General features: G+C 34.4%; 2 protein-coding genes across 10 annotated transcripts; both read right to left on the bottom strand.

Annotated features, from left to right (window-relative positions):
* Positions 1-401: 401 nt before the first annotated feature.
* On the bottom strand, positions 402-6,158 carry LOC123705077 (deformed epidermal autoregulatory factor 1). 9 transcript variants are annotated; one of them, XM_045653676.1, is made up of 7 exons: positions 6,001-6,132; positions 5,207-5,922; positions 5,003-5,062; positions 4,734-4,928; positions 4,500-4,532; positions 2,031-2,263; positions 402-1,275 (listed from the first exon to the last, which is right to left on the bottom strand). In XM_045653676.1, the coding sequence occupies exons 1-7, from the start codon at positions 6,120-6,122 to the stop codon at positions 1,087-1,089; spliced, it is 1,548 nt and encodes a 515-aa protein (XP_045509632.1). In that variant the 5' UTR covers positions 6,123-6,132; the 3' UTR covers positions 402-1,086. The 9 variants fall into 9 exon arrangements, with proteins under 9 accessions (XP_045509632.1, XP_045509630.1, XP_045509631.1 ...); XM_045653674.1 differs by having other exon boundaries at positions 5,198-5,922; XM_045653675.1 differs by having other exon boundaries at positions 5,003-5,068; positions 6,001-6,128.
* Positions 6,010-13,413, bottom strand: LOC123705079. Its single transcript, XM_045653683.1, has 2 exons — positions 9,431-13,413; positions 6,010-6,062 (listed from the first exon to the last, which is right to left on the bottom strand). Exon 1 carries the CDS (start codon positions 12,977-12,979, stop codon positions 11,870-11,872), a length of 1,110 nt encoding a protein of 369 aa, XP_045509639.1. The 5' UTR covers positions 12,980-13,413; the 3' UTR covers positions 6,010-6,062; positions 9,431-11,869.
* Positions 13,414-15,102: the final 1,689 nt, after the last annotated feature.

Below are 15,102 nucleotides of genomic sequence, written 5' to 3' on the forward strand. Positions count from 1 at the left end.
TTGCAACAAATAATGTTAACAAATTTTTTTATCAGATAAATAGTTTATGAGATATATCGTAAAAACCATTTCAACCACTATTTTCAAGATGGCGGCCGTGGCACAAGGGTGGCGACCCCACAAACTTGGTTTTAGCTTCACATTGAACCCCCCTACACATCCAAAAAATAAAATTGCGTCCTCTAAAAAATGCAAGGTTAGGCCAAAAAAATTTAACATTTCAATGGAATAAAAATATCCCTAGACTTTGCTGATGTGTGTATTATAATATGTTCAAATTATACTTGGAGAAATTTGTACACATTTCAGTCTTAACAATAATTGTTAAACTATTCTTATAAATACGTCCATGAGAGTATATTAAAATATATTATGTATAAATAAGTAAAAATAGCAGTAAATTAATTTATTTTTGTATATTTTATAAGATATATATACATTATCAGAAATACCATAGTTTGCAGAATACCCAATTTAAGCACCACACCGATGCTCAATCTATATCTAATAACAATGTTGTTTAAAAACTCAAAAATTAACGAACTAAAACTATCATAATAAATTGCGATTATATTTTTAAAATCTACATCGTGATAATTTATTCATTACATATTTCTCATTAAATAAAAAATAAAAATTCATTAAAATTATAATCATCACACAAAACACAATCTTTGAAATGTCTTTGAAAACAATTGTTCTTGAAAATACATAAATTAACTAAATTTTAAGTTTTAAATCCAATAAGCTTTTGAAAGGATAAAAAATTTCATAACTTTTTTGTGTTACAAAAAATGTACCTTGATCCAATTAAAATATCTTTATCACATGGTGAAGAATTCACACAAAACGGAAAATACGGTTCATTTAAATATGACAGAAATTGTTATGACGAAAATTTACTTAGTATAATAGCTACATCTACATTGGTACTTTGAGAAAAAAAAATTTTACTGTCGAAGACTAGCCGCAGGGGGCACAGAAACAAAGCAATTGAAGAAAGTAAAATAGAAATTAGGTTAAGTATGTATGAACAAGTGAACAACAATAAAACTATAAATACAAATATTCACTTATTCAGTTTCACTAGTGTTGACTCTCTACGATAAGCATTATGGATTGGTGTTGAGAGCCGTCCGTGTGCAAAGCTGGAGCGTGGCGTAGGCACTCTATCTGATGTGCAGCCCAGTCTTTTTTCTGGCACCAAGTGGAGCAGTATGGAGTTCTACGGCAAAGAGAACATTCTGCTGACGCTTCGCGGTTGCAATTTGCGCACTGAAAAAGAAAAGAATTATTATTAATCAGTACCATCACTTTTTTACCCATTTAATTACTTAACAAGATTTTAGTACTGTTGTATTTGTCGCATCAATAACGGGACATCCAATGCTGAACAAAGTGCTCCCTAAAGAATTTTCGACACAACCGGTGATCATAGGCTATCTAGTGGCTTCCTCCTATTCGAGTAGGTCTATCCACCTTGTGGGTAGTGTGATTCTTAGCACCTCTTGCCAACAATTACAATGGCTGCTATAAATATAGGGGCTATTAGGTACTAAGGGCCAGGTTTCTGGTGTGCTACCCATGAGGGGATAATTGCCACTTACTCGCCACGCTTGGTGTGTTGAAATATACCAGTGCGAAACAGCACACGAGAACCGACAATGATTCCATTCACTTTTTTTTAATTTAAACATTTTCAAATAATCCTACAAAATATAATTTTACATTCTTTACACAATAATATAAAATATAGCAAGAAGACTTTAATTTTTTTTACACGTAATTGTTATTTTCTCGAATATATTTCAATGAGGAATAAAAAAAAACATTGATCAGTTGAGAAATAACAATTCCTTCCTCCAATATGACACTGGATTTGCCATTAGCAACATGCATATTTTATAAAATCAGTAGGACCATTTGTAGAGAAAGGTATAAAAAAATTGAGTTGCGATTGCTGTCTGTACTCATTTGCCAATTCGTACTGCTTTAAATTGGAAGATTTACCAAATAAACTAAAATATTACCGCTTTATTATCTTCATCTTCAGTATTTTGCAAGGACACTTGATCAGATTCAGCTTGTGCTGGCACATTGGTAGTAAGTAATGAAGAAGCGCGTTCTTGTTCCAACCGCTCAAGAAATCTACTAGTTATAGCTTTAATGTTCTCTTTACATAGATTTAATTCCGAATAAATTTTAATAACTGCCTGAGACAGTTCTTCCATTTTCTTCTGAACTGGCACCAATTCTTGCAAATCTGGAAATTATGTATACATTATCCATTGAGATATACATATGGAGACGACACCGCCTACATCACTTATGTTCCGCTCAACATAAGCCATATGGCTTAACTGCACTCAGTCGCTTTAGCGCGATAGATTTGACCATATAACTTCTATAGGATATCTTACCGTTTTATAGATATTCGAAGTTAATTGAAAAAGTACTCCATTTTCGACTATGAGCTTAGACATTTTGATTTTTGTTAGTCTTATTATAACTATAATAAAAAAATTTAAATGTAGCATAAGATGCATTATGACTTCAATAACCACATTACAATCGTAAGCAAAATCAATAATAAAATTGTTGTAGACAGTCAAAACTTAAATCTATACATATAATAAATCTGTAGAAGGGTCAATTCTGTACATTGAAAATATTGAAAAAATAAATAGCAGGGGGTGTTACTGGATCGATACCAAACCCAAATATGTGATTAAAAAAATTTTTGTCTGTCTGTCTGTCTGTCTGTCTGTCTGTCTGTCTGTCTGTATGTGAAGGCATCACGTGAAAACTAGCGGTTCGATTTCGATGAAACTTGGTATAATTATACCTTATTATCCTGGGCGTAAAATAGGATACTTTTTATCCTGGAAAAATACGTAGAAAAAAATTAATCTTAATTTTTCAGTTTTATCCATAGACGTTGTTCCGTAGAACCGCGAACACACGTTGCGTATTATTATAGGCCTAGCCGTATTTGGGAATTGGGTGCAATAGATATTTATAAGATGTTATTGACAGAGGTACTCAAAATGGAGAAATAACCATCCACGCGAAGACCGACATCCGCGCGGACGGAGTCGCGGGCGGAAGCTAGTCTATAATATAAAAATGAATCCCAAAATGTGTTGGTAAGCGCATAACTTTAGAACAGCTCAACCGATTTCTTTAATTATTTTTTTTATTATATTCCTTGAAGTACGAGGATGGTTCTTATGTAGAGAAAACGTGAATATGTACCACAGGCGAAGCCGGGGCGGACCGCTAGTTTTAAAATAAAATTTGAATGCTGTTTTTTTTTTAAGGATATCAAATAAATATTATGATGCTCTTAAAACATTTATAGTACATATATTCTACCACCTTCGGCCTTAGTGTTCCAAGTTAAAAACAAACACATCTACAATACTTTAAAGCAACTAGATACAACATAATCCGATTTTTCAATCCTTAGTTAAAACTTATTCAACAAATATCGTGTATTAGACATCCATTTAAAAAATGCGTTACTTGCCCACTTTTTGACAGTTTTTAGGTGACTTCTGTATATTATTGTGTAATTAGACGGATAAGATTTAATCAAGGATTGAAAAATCAGCCCTTAATCAACTTAAAATGTGTATGTCAAAATTCTAGTCTACAAAACATAGCAAATACGTTAAGTTTATTACTTGTGTACATCTACAAATGAACCCAGCCTGGTTCTACAAATGTATTCATTCATTCAAGCATTACATTTTAACAGCCTAAATTAGCTGGTCAAAGTACTCCAAAATAAATTCAAATATATTAATGGATTAATTAATAATATCAGACTTAGAAAGCTCCAAAACTTCACATGGGGTAGATTATTAGTTTAGTAGAAACAGTTTTTTAATTGTGAATTGTGTATCCATTTGTTAATTATTTAGCACACTGGGTGGCCTATTTCATCCAGACAACTCAGTGTGTATCTTTATGGTGGAAAGAAGAAAGGTTATTTTTATAAAAATATTATATTATATTAGATTTTGTTCTAAGTAATTCTCAAGCCACGTGAATACATACAAAAAAATCCAATAAATTAGCTATTTAGGAGTTCAGTGGCAAGCTATCTGAAAACTTGGACCCTGGAGGATTAGTACTGCAAATACTTCTCAAATACTATTCATGCATATACAAATATGATTAAGGAATTTATATTATAAACAAACAATCTAAATAATACAAATGATAAATTTAATAAAAAGTTGTTGTCATTGAAGGATATAATAATACGGCCAGGGCTGTATCTCTATAGTGCAGTCATGGGCAGGCTGCGGCTGGTGTCCCACAACACATTAAATTCTCTAAAGGGCCTCTGCGTGTTGGACCTGTGTCCCCACATAAGCCTTCCAAAGGACCGGGTATCATCCTTACGGCGATACCCGTGTATTATGGAGAGAGACATAATTATATGGTGTAGTAAGACATGTAGTACTTTATATTACAAAGTGATCACCTACCTATTTCCTTTAGAATTGGTTCGGTCATTGCACCTAAAGGAACAGAAAAACAAATTTCAGTGCATCAAAAGATATAATTATCAGAACTCATTCAATAGATTGTTTTCACTATTTGATGACCATTATAGCTATTGGACTTTATTGGACAATTGCCTTTGTATAATATAAAAAATTAGTCGCCAATCGCCATGCTAATGTTATTTCTTTAGTTATAAAATGAAGTAGTTGTCTTACATGCATTAGTAGCTTGGGGAGGTCCAGCAGTTGCTAGCAAATGATAATTAGTAGTGTTGTCTAGTCCCTCAGTTATTGCCTGCCATGCTTCTTTAGAGTTACTGTTATTGTTGGTTCGATGCGTATTATCCACTTCTGGCTCACTCATTACATCTTCATGTTTTACTTTAACATTCTTTGGTTCAGCTACGCTATCTACATATTTAACAAAAAAATTAGTTAAAATATTTTTAAAAGGCACATAAATTTGTGATTCAATATATGTATACCTTCTCCATCTGTGTTTGACCGCTTCTTTCTTTTGTATGGAACAAACAATCTCACCGGACCTGTGGCTTTAATAAACAAAAACATACTATTTATTGAACTAACTAAAGTTGCACCTCAAATTTTATAATAATATAAATTGTGTAGCAACATCTATATTTAAGCAATAGTAACAAATGTATAAATGTAGAACTAACAAGGATCACCTGAAGGGTCATCACAGCATGCACTACAAGTACAGCTCGTAGCATGAGGTTTCAATATGCCTTCTTCGATTAATGCCTGTAGGCTTCTTCCCCCATATCGGATGGATCTCTTCCAATCTTTACTCGAGGCACGTCCACAGAATGCTTCAAATTCACTTGGTGTATACCATGACGAGCCGTGTTTTATACATTTCCCACGTCCACCAGAACCTAATTTGTTTTTATGCAAGTCTGCTGAGGTGTTTTTACATCTTATCGGTAATATAGGCATGTTGGCGGACTCTGTCCATGACCGACTGCTGGAAGGAGATGACCTCGAACTGGTTTCTTGCTCCTTTAGTTCTTCAATTGAAGGCGAAGGCGGATTTTGAATGACGATATGTGTAGCCTTGATATCATCTGCGAGGGTATTAGTACTCGAGATGAATCCATTATCTACACATAGCATTGGTTTGAATTGCGGTAGTTGATCCGATGTAATAACATTGAAGGAATCACCTGCCACGAGGGTACCGACTGGCAATGATACAGGAACCGTAATAAATCCATTTGAATCAGTGCAAATCCGAGCTGATTTAATGCCACTTGTAGTCGCCACTGACACGGTATCACGATTAGAACGATCGTTGTCGTGCTCGGATGATCTCGACATAGATTCGGCTTTGCTCACTTCGGATATGTCCGCCATAACGAGCGCGAAGCGCGAGTGATTTTTCCTGAAAAACTAGACAACTTTATTTGTTTGCAGGGAACCTTGAGGGAAATGCCAGATAATTTTGAAGCTCGTGTGGTACCTATTCGGCGGATTATTTTTCCGTCCCAAATGTCGGCCAATAATTTCACAATTGAATTCAACCTGCATAGAGGCAGGATGTATAACTGAGATAGAGTGGCTACTCTGTGGTAATAAGTGCATGTATGGAACGTGCTGCCATCTGCAACTTTGTAGGATAACTAATGCTTTAAAGGGGTATATATATATATAGCTATGCAGTATGCATATCGACATTTAGCACCAGATATGGAGCGAAAGTATATTTACAAAAATATTACTAACACCAAGAAAAGCGTCGTTTTCTTGACAACACTCTTTTTGTGGCGTTAGTAATATTTTTGTAAACATACTCTCACTCCATAAGTTGCCTTGTAAGTTGAGTAAATAATAAATAAGTAATGAGGGCAACCAGGGGTGAGAATAAAAAACAATTTCTTTAGCGGTATTCACGTTTATTAAATTGAAATTGAGATTTATATACTATACACTTGCTAAAACCTCTAAAATCTGCTAAAACCAAAAGCTTTAGTTATTTCAGTGCAGTCACTGAAATAACTAAAGCTTTTGTTCTAAATAAATAAATAAATCATTTATTGCATAAAAACATGGTACATACAAAGATATTAAGATCAGAATTAAGGAACATTCATGTTTTTACTATAACTACATAGCATACAATAATTATTATTAATTGACATAATGAATGAAAATGATTAGATATTTATAGTAAACATACGAGTCAGGAGTATTGTCACTTAAAATTAGGTTATACATAAATCATTAGTCATACAGTCAATCAATTAATATCAATACCTATCATTATTTTATATTATTTAGACATTTTTCATATCATACAGAAATTCATTTAGGTTGTAAAAACAATTCTCTAATAAGTATTTATTTAATTTATTTTTAAATCCTGGAAGAGGAACCCCTTGCAAGTCTTTTGGGATTTTATTAAATATCTGAATACCTATATAAGGAACATTTTTTTTGTACAAAGTTAAGTTAGGCCTCGGTAAAAACAAATTGTTTGGATATCTTGTTAATTTTCCAATTTCTTTATTAGTTTTAAAATATTGAGGATGTTTTTTTATGAAAATACAAATTTCTTTGATATAAATACATGCAAGAGGCAGGATTCTCAAGTTTTTAAAAAGTTCTAAGCTTCTAGCGTGTTTTCTCCTCCGTTGAAAACTCATGATCACAACGTTCACAACAGTTAACAACAATAAAACAAGTAACAAAATAACAAAACAAAACTTAACCATAACAAAAACTTAAAAGATAACCAGATATAATTATCAAAAACAATTAATGAGATAACCTCGAAATCGCATCAACGTCCGTCCGAAAGTTGAAAACTATGGTTGACAATGACAGTCCGCACTCCGCAGTCGCACATCATTACAAGATGGCGGCTTTTTTTTAATTTTAGTTATACCACTCACCGCCCGCGTCGCTGTCGTCTATGCGTTTACACTAAGAGCAATTAACCTATAGAGTTCTTATATTAAGACAGAACAAAATACATATTTTCTAATCTACTTACTCTTAGTCAATAACAGCATAAGCCAGATTGAGATAGCGATAGAGTATCTGCACTGTCTTCAAACGTAGCGCGCCGGCAGTCAGTTTGTTTTCCAACCAGCTGGTGGGCTCAGTGCGTCAAGTGTTTTTAACGAAATATTTAGAAAATATAAAGTGTACAGTGTTTCTTTTTATTTGTCAGTGTGCTAAAATAACTATTGTATGTTTAGCAACCGGCTATCACTAGTCGAATGGGAGTTTTGGATAAAAACAATGTAAAAATATCTTTCCATCGGTAAGTGATTTTCAGCAAATTGATAAATATTTATGTTTTAAACCTATTTGAAGGTTTTATCAAGCGCTTTTTTGTAATTTTATGTTGTAACTGTAACATTTACCCACTTTATGGGGTTGTGGAATATAAAATAATGAAATAATTTTTAAAAAACGTCAAAATAATATCACGTTTGGCATTTTGTTTACCACCGTAGTGTTGTAACACATCTAGCGTATATTATCGATTTATGACAAAAAATCTATTTCATATTAACGTTGATTTATTTATTTTGTTTCATAAATCAGATTTATATGTAGTTGTTGTTGCAAATAATAGATGTAAATTTTTTACCGCAGGAAAATAAAACATACCACGTGGTTGTTTTATTTGCACTATGTGTTTTAGTTTTCGTTTGTTGTTTATTAATTTCTCTTTCAGATTATTAATAAATTCATTTTGTTTTAGATTTCCAGAGCTAAATAAAAAATGGGTATAAAACGTGAGACATGAGTTGATTGGACGCCGCCACAATTTGCAATATTGTGTTCACTGCATTTCGAGCCTACGTGTTATCAAGATGGATACTCTAGAAGAATTGTGCAATCTTACGCTTACGTTTTTTTTTTTGTTCCTGTAGATAATAAATACATTTGATTAAAGAGAGTGAATTTTTATTTTGAAATTTTTTACACATAAGTTACCTACTTTAAATGTGTAACTATGTGAAAATTAAACGGTTGATTAAATGACAGTTCTCATAGATGAGAAACTACTATTGAAATACATACTTAATATACATGCGTTTTCAAAGAAAAACCCGCATAGTTCCCATTCCTGTTGGATTTACGGGATCAAAAGTAATTTTTCCAAATTTCATTGTAATCGGTTTAGTAGTATTCGCGTGAAAGAGTAACAAACATCCATCCTCACAAACTTTCGATTTATTAGTAGGATGTTAGGAAAATGTTTTCATTAAGACTGTCCTTTTATTAACTTGTTAAAATGCTGCATGATTCCTTCATGCTGACTGTGCCTTTCTCCTCACTCCTTTAACTTTATCATCATTTCCTTCTTTATTTTAAATTACATTTCAAGTTTTAAAATTTCTTTTATAATGTAAGTTAACTTTCCGCCCGCGTTTTTAAAGAAAATCCTGCACAGTTCCCGTTCACGTGGGATTTCCGGGATAAAACCTAACCTATGTGTGTATGTACAAAATTTCATTGTAATCGGTTCCGCAGTGAAAGAGTAACATCCCTTCTCACATAATTTCGCATTTATTATATACGTAGGATTAAACAAATAATGTATTCAACTGAAATTAATTATAAGTTTTGTTTTTTTATTATTTATTATTTCACGAAACCGTAAATGCAAAATACATTCACGATTTTATCGATTGAAGCACATCCCATCACTATCACCTTCTATCTATCTAAATACGTACCTATAGTAAAAATGGTGCCATGACTATGTTGAAACGTAGCTTGTTGTCTATAGCTGTCTCATTCTTTCATACGACGTTTTCTTTAGATAGAGAGAAACAAATATATGTAAATTGTATACGCTCGATACAAGTACTCTATAGGTTAATTGCTCTTAGCGTTTACATGACAGTTTTGAGTGTGCCCCCCCTGTCAACCTGTCAGTTTGACGTCAACGACCAGAGAAAATTTTCAAAAAATTATCAGTATACTACCCAATGATACTACCATGTAGGTTGTACCACGTGACGTCGAATGGTGCAATTCTATTGGTCGATATTTGGGTCGGAAAAATAATCTAATATAGTTGTCATACTAAACTTGAAATTTAAATATGTACCTACCTAACTACTCATTATGTTTATGTATATGTTACCGGAAATGTATGAAATCAAGGAATTGTATACTGTTCCCGCTTTAGGCTTGGGAACTGGAATTTCTTTAGGGAAACTCAATATTCCTTTTAAAAACAATTTATTTTCGAGACCGACACACCTTTGTACAAAGATTTTTAGATAAGTGAAAAAAATACATTCTACCCGATATAATAAAATAAAAATAAAAATGATAATCTATGATGGTGGGTGCGCGATTGCTATTATAAATTAACAGGCGTAGACATAATCCTCCCCCCGGTGAAAAGCGTAGATTTTCAAGCTTGAAGGTCTTCAGAAGTGGGCAGAGGACATAGTCGAACCAAAGGTCTTCGAACGCAGCCTCTTGTAGTTTCGACGTCCGCAACTCGACAAACGCCGTCAGTTCCATGGAATAATCGTACAATACGACCCATGCGCCAACAAAGTGGTGGAGAATTATCCTCTTGAAGCAGTACGAGGTCTCCAATGTTTATTTTTGATTTGTCAACCTTCCATTTTGTTCGTAGTTGCATTTCTGATATATACTCTTTCTGCTATCTCTTCCAGAAGTGTTGGCGGATTTGTTCAAGTCTGCCATATCTATCCAGGGAGCTCTCTTTAGCGTCATCCAATGAAGGAGCCGGTAGTGCATTCAATGGTCTTCCAATTAAAAAGTGCCCTGGGGACAAGGATAGGAAGTCATTCGGGGAAGATGACATGGGACATAGAGGACGGCTATTGAGAATAGCCTCAACTTGAGCAAACAATGTCGAAAGCTCTTCAAACGTAAGATGGGTATTGCCCATGACTCGCTTTATATGATGTTTAGCGGACTTAACCCCGGCCTCCCATATTCCACCAAAGTGAGGAGCGTAAGCGGGGATAAAAGAAAATTTTATTCCCTCCTGAGCAGCAAACTCAGACAGAGGTTCTTGATTAGCCTTTAGAAAATTATTTAGTTCTTTCGCGGCAGCAACAAAAATTTTACCGTTGTCGGAAAATATTTCGGTTGGCTTTCCACGGCGTGCCACAAATCTGCGAAGTGTCATAATATAAGCGTCTTTTGTCAAATCAGATACGACCTCTAAGTGAATGCATTTGAAGCGCAAACACACAAACAGACATAAGTAGCACTTAACTACTCTAGCACCGCGTCCTTTACGATTTAGAATGAAGAAAGGGCCCGCATAGTCTACTCCAACAGACTTGAAGGGAAAGTCAACGTTGACGCGATTTGCAGGTAAGTCAGCCATTTTTGGATTATAGGTCTGACCACGAAGACGTGTGCAGCTAACGCAGTTTTTGACTACGCGCCTAGCTAGTTTTCTGCCATTGACAGGCCAAACAGACTCGCGGATAATCGACAACAGAAGTTGCAGTCCTGCATGCAGAGATCGAACGTGTTCGCGTTCAAATAGAAGCTTCGTCACATGATGCGTTGAATTTAGAAGAATGGGATGCTTCTTTTCAAATTTATATTCAGATGAACTGAGCCTGCCACCGACTCTTATAAGATTCGCTTGATGATCAAAAAATGGAGATAACGATAAAATATTTGAATTTGGGCTTAAAGGTTTACTATTTGACAACTTATCAAATTCATAAGTAAAAGTTTGTTTTTGAGACAGCATGCAAATAAAATTAAAAGAATTATTTAATTCGTCAATTGATAAAATGCCGGTAAGTTTATTATTATTATTTTGTTTTTTAGAGTTGTGGAAAAATCGTAAAATGTAACTAAAAGTTCTTTGAAGTTTTGTAAATTTAGAATATTTTTTTAAATCAAAATTAATTTCAGATTCGACGGCTGTATGAACCTTGACTTCAGGTAAGTCTTCTTCGACACAGGTCCATCCCACTCAACACCCTTGAGCCACAATTTTTGGAGCAAAATCTTTGGTTGAATAATGCACGGGCTCAAGAAACCTAAAGTATCGAAGATTCGAAATGAACTTGAGAGGATAAGTCTCTTTGTGATTTTGTCACTATGAAGTGAAATTTCGATGAGAAAATTAAAAACATCCTTCGATGGATCCCTTGATGGATCCCAACAAAGTCCGAGAGTGCTCGACGACTCACTGATTGTCAAATGTTCTAAATTAATTTCGTGTAAACTTTGAAACAAGTTTTTTTGAATTAGTTTTATACTTTCGTAGAGGAAAACAAGCTGAATTTAGAGCATTTGAAACTGAATTTTGAACGTATTTAAGTTGATCTTCATCATCACAGCCGGTGATTAGATCATCGACATAAAAGTCGTGCTGAATGATGTTTTTGATTATTTCGTCCCCACATTCCTGTCCAACCACAACACAAAAAATATGATGGATTTGGAATAAGAGTAGGTGATTCAGATAGATGGCCCATATCAGCGTATTCACGAATGAATTCAACGTATTTCGATTTTAGTTCTTTATTTCGTCTAAGTCTTTTCTCAAGATTTAGGAATCGTTTTTTAGCTTGAGAGTATGAATCGCCGAGGCAGTCAGGTGAGTCCTTTAGAGGTAACTTCACACAGAATCTGCCGCTTTCTATGCGAGTGGTGGTATTTAGAAAGTGTTTTTCGCATGCTATGTCATTTTGACTTCGAAAAGTTTTTGGGGGAAGCTCTTCAAGCTCCCAGAATTTTGTGAGCATTTTGTGAGTTTCGTTACATGTAGGGTTTGCAATTCCGGAATGATTGCAATGAATTTCTTTGCTAAAATAATTGTTGATTGGGCCAGCTATTATCCAGCCGAATTTAGAATTTTGCAATTTAGGATTATTAGGACCTAAAGAAAGCTGTTCGCTGTTTAGAATGTCCCAGAAGATATCTGCTCCAATTAAAACTTCAATCGGAGCTGGCTTGTAGAACTCAGGGTCCGCCAAAGTAATAGAATTAGGTATTTTGAGAGCTTGAATATCAACTGGGGTCTTAGGTAAGCGGCCCGTCAATTCGTTGAGAACAAGACATGAAAGAGTAACGCTGTAGTTGCTATTTAGAGATTTTATTTGAGTGAGACAGCCTTCGTACACTGTATTAGAAGAATCATTGCCAATCCCAATGACATTTATTGCCTGCAATGGGCAAGTTCTTAGTGACATTCTCCGTTGCAGGGATTTAGTGATAAATGAAGACTGGCTGCCACAATCCAAGAGAGCGCGAACCTTTTCTACCTGCTTATTAATAGGGTTAAAAACTTCTATCAATGCTGTAGATAGGAGAACATGCTTGGACATTTGTCTAGAAAAGGCTGCTACAGATTCGTTTGGTTCAACTTGCTCATCTGTGCTGAAGTTGGCAGTGACGTCATCATTAGAATTATGGAGGAGAGTGTTGTGTTTTTGCTGGCATTGTCGACATGAACCCATGCGGCAGTCACTGACAGGATGCCCTTGTCTGAGGCAATTTCGACATAATTTATATTTATTTACATACGACAGCCTATCTTGAATGTTTTTAGACTTAAATGTAGGACAGTCATAAATTCTGTGATTTCCGTTACAAATTATGCAAAGATAAACTTTTAATTGATTTTGATTAGATGTAGAAAATGAATTAGTAATTTTCTTTTTATCAGATTGATTATTTTTTTGTGAATTTAGTTGTGAGAGACGTGGCGTGAATTGTAATTTGGAATTATTTTGTGATTCATTATAAGTGCCAACCTTATTGCGATTTAAAGATTCTAACACATCTGCACGGTTGATTAAAAATCTTTGAAATTGTTTCAAAGTTGGAATGTCATCAATAGTATTTCGATACTCTTCCCACTTAACAAGAGTACATTTGTCCAATTTAGAAGACAAAATAAATATTATATGTACATCCCAATAGTCAGTAGGCTGACCCAGGCTAGACAAGGCGCGAAGATTTTTTGTAACATGATCGACTAAAAAACGTAGTGACTTGTCGGACTCACGAGTTAAAGATTGAATGTTAAGTAAAGAATCTAAGTGATGATCAACAAGAAGTCTTTTGTTATTATACCTGTCGCAAAGTAGCGTCCAGGCTGCCTGGTAGTTTGCTGTTGACACTTCGAGATTAGAGACAATCCGTGCCGCATCACCCTCAAGGTAAGAAAGTAAATAATGAAATTTATGTATATCAGTGATATTTTTGTTTTTATGAACCAAATTTGAAAATGTGTCGCGGAACTCTAGCCAACGGAAGTATGAACCATTAAACTTTGAGATCTCGATTCGTGGTAATCTAATATTTGAGTCTTGATGGAAAGAGTCTTCATTGGCCATCGATTTTCTACGATTTTCGTTGTCATTAAATAAATTATCATATTTTTTAATAATTATTTTAGCAGAAGCAATACTTTGGACGAAATCGTTCTCAATGTCGTCTCTTTCATCAATCTCGGAATCAAGATTTTCAGAATTTAGAACCTCAATCTCGGTCTGCAACACATCAAACTTTGTTGACAATGCTTCAAATTTGCTAAGTTTCAATTTAAATTCAGCCATTAATACTTCATCCATTGAAGTGGACTCGCTAATTCTGTCCAAATAATTTTTAAATTTTGTAATTTGGCCTTTAATAGCAGACCTTTTTGAATATGAATCTCTTAATAACTTTGGATTAGATTCCGTAGACATTTTGTAAAATAGTTGTATTGAATATTGTTATGAAAAGGAAGTATGTAATTACTTTCAAATTATGTAATTATTTTTCGATTAATTAATTATTTAAATGCACGTCAACAAGCTTGATAAAATTATGGAAGAAATAAAATGCTTATCTCACGCTCCTCGCTTGGTGGAAGCTGCCGCTGGTAGCCGGGCTGCTGCTGACACGCAGCTGCTGCGCAGAAGATCGTGCGAGCGATATTTAGTCGCCTGAGAAGACGGCTCCTGAAATTATTCGGCGAAGTGGCGTTTATAAGCGAGAAGGGGCGATAATATACGAGATTGTTGTAAACAAAAAATGAATTCAATTTTGAACAAATTAATTACGATTTACGTAAGGGAATGTGGCGTGAGGATGTGAGAATAGGTTAGGTAATAAATCAATTGCTATAATTTAAATTGTTTTATGGTTAGGAACGGAAGGAATTAAGGATTTGCACTTAACTTTGTATGAATTTTGAGCTGCACTCCGGCACGACACTTTAGATGTGGCGTTGTTCAGACGAGCAGGTTAGGTATCCCTTTCGGCAGGAATCAGTCCCAAAAAGATTGCGTAGATGTGTAGATAACTCATCCGTTTTTGGTCCTGTCACGGTCGCCAAATTGTTCCCGCTTTAGGCTTGGGAACTGGAATTTCTTTAGGGAAACTCAATATTCCTTTTAAAAACAATTTATTTTCGAGACCGACACACCTTTGTACAAAGATTTTTAGATAAGTGAAAAAAATACATTCTACCCGATATAATAAAATAAAAATAAAAATGATAATCTATGATGGTGGGTGCGCGATTGCTATTATAAATTAACAGGCGTAGACATATACAATTCCTAGGAAATGTGTACAATTCCGATACCAT

Source organism: Colias croceus, chromosome Z, assembly GCF_905220415.1.
Source record: "Colias croceus chromosome Z, ilColCroc2.1".
Classification (NCBI taxonomy): domain Eukaryota; kingdom Metazoa; phylum Arthropoda; class Insecta; order Lepidoptera; family Pieridae; genus Colias; species Colias croceus.

Coding starts and splice junctions, on each gene's coding strand:
- LOC123705077 (XM_045653673.1), bottom strand. CDS start 6,122: ATGCACTTATTACCACAGAGTAGCCACTCTATCTCAGTTATACATCCT. Junction 5,069..5,197: donor TGACCCTTCAGGTGATCCTT/GTTAGTTCTACA, acceptor TGTTTATTAAAG/CCACAGGTCCGGTGAGATTG. Junction 2,264..4,499: donor ACCAATTCTAAAGGAAATAG/GTAGGTGATCAC, acceptor CATAATTTCCAG/ATTTGCAAGAATTGGTGCCA.
- LOC123705079 (XM_045653683.1), bottom strand. CDS start 12,979: ATGGGTTCATGTCGACAATGCCAGCAAAAACACAACACTCTCCTCCAT.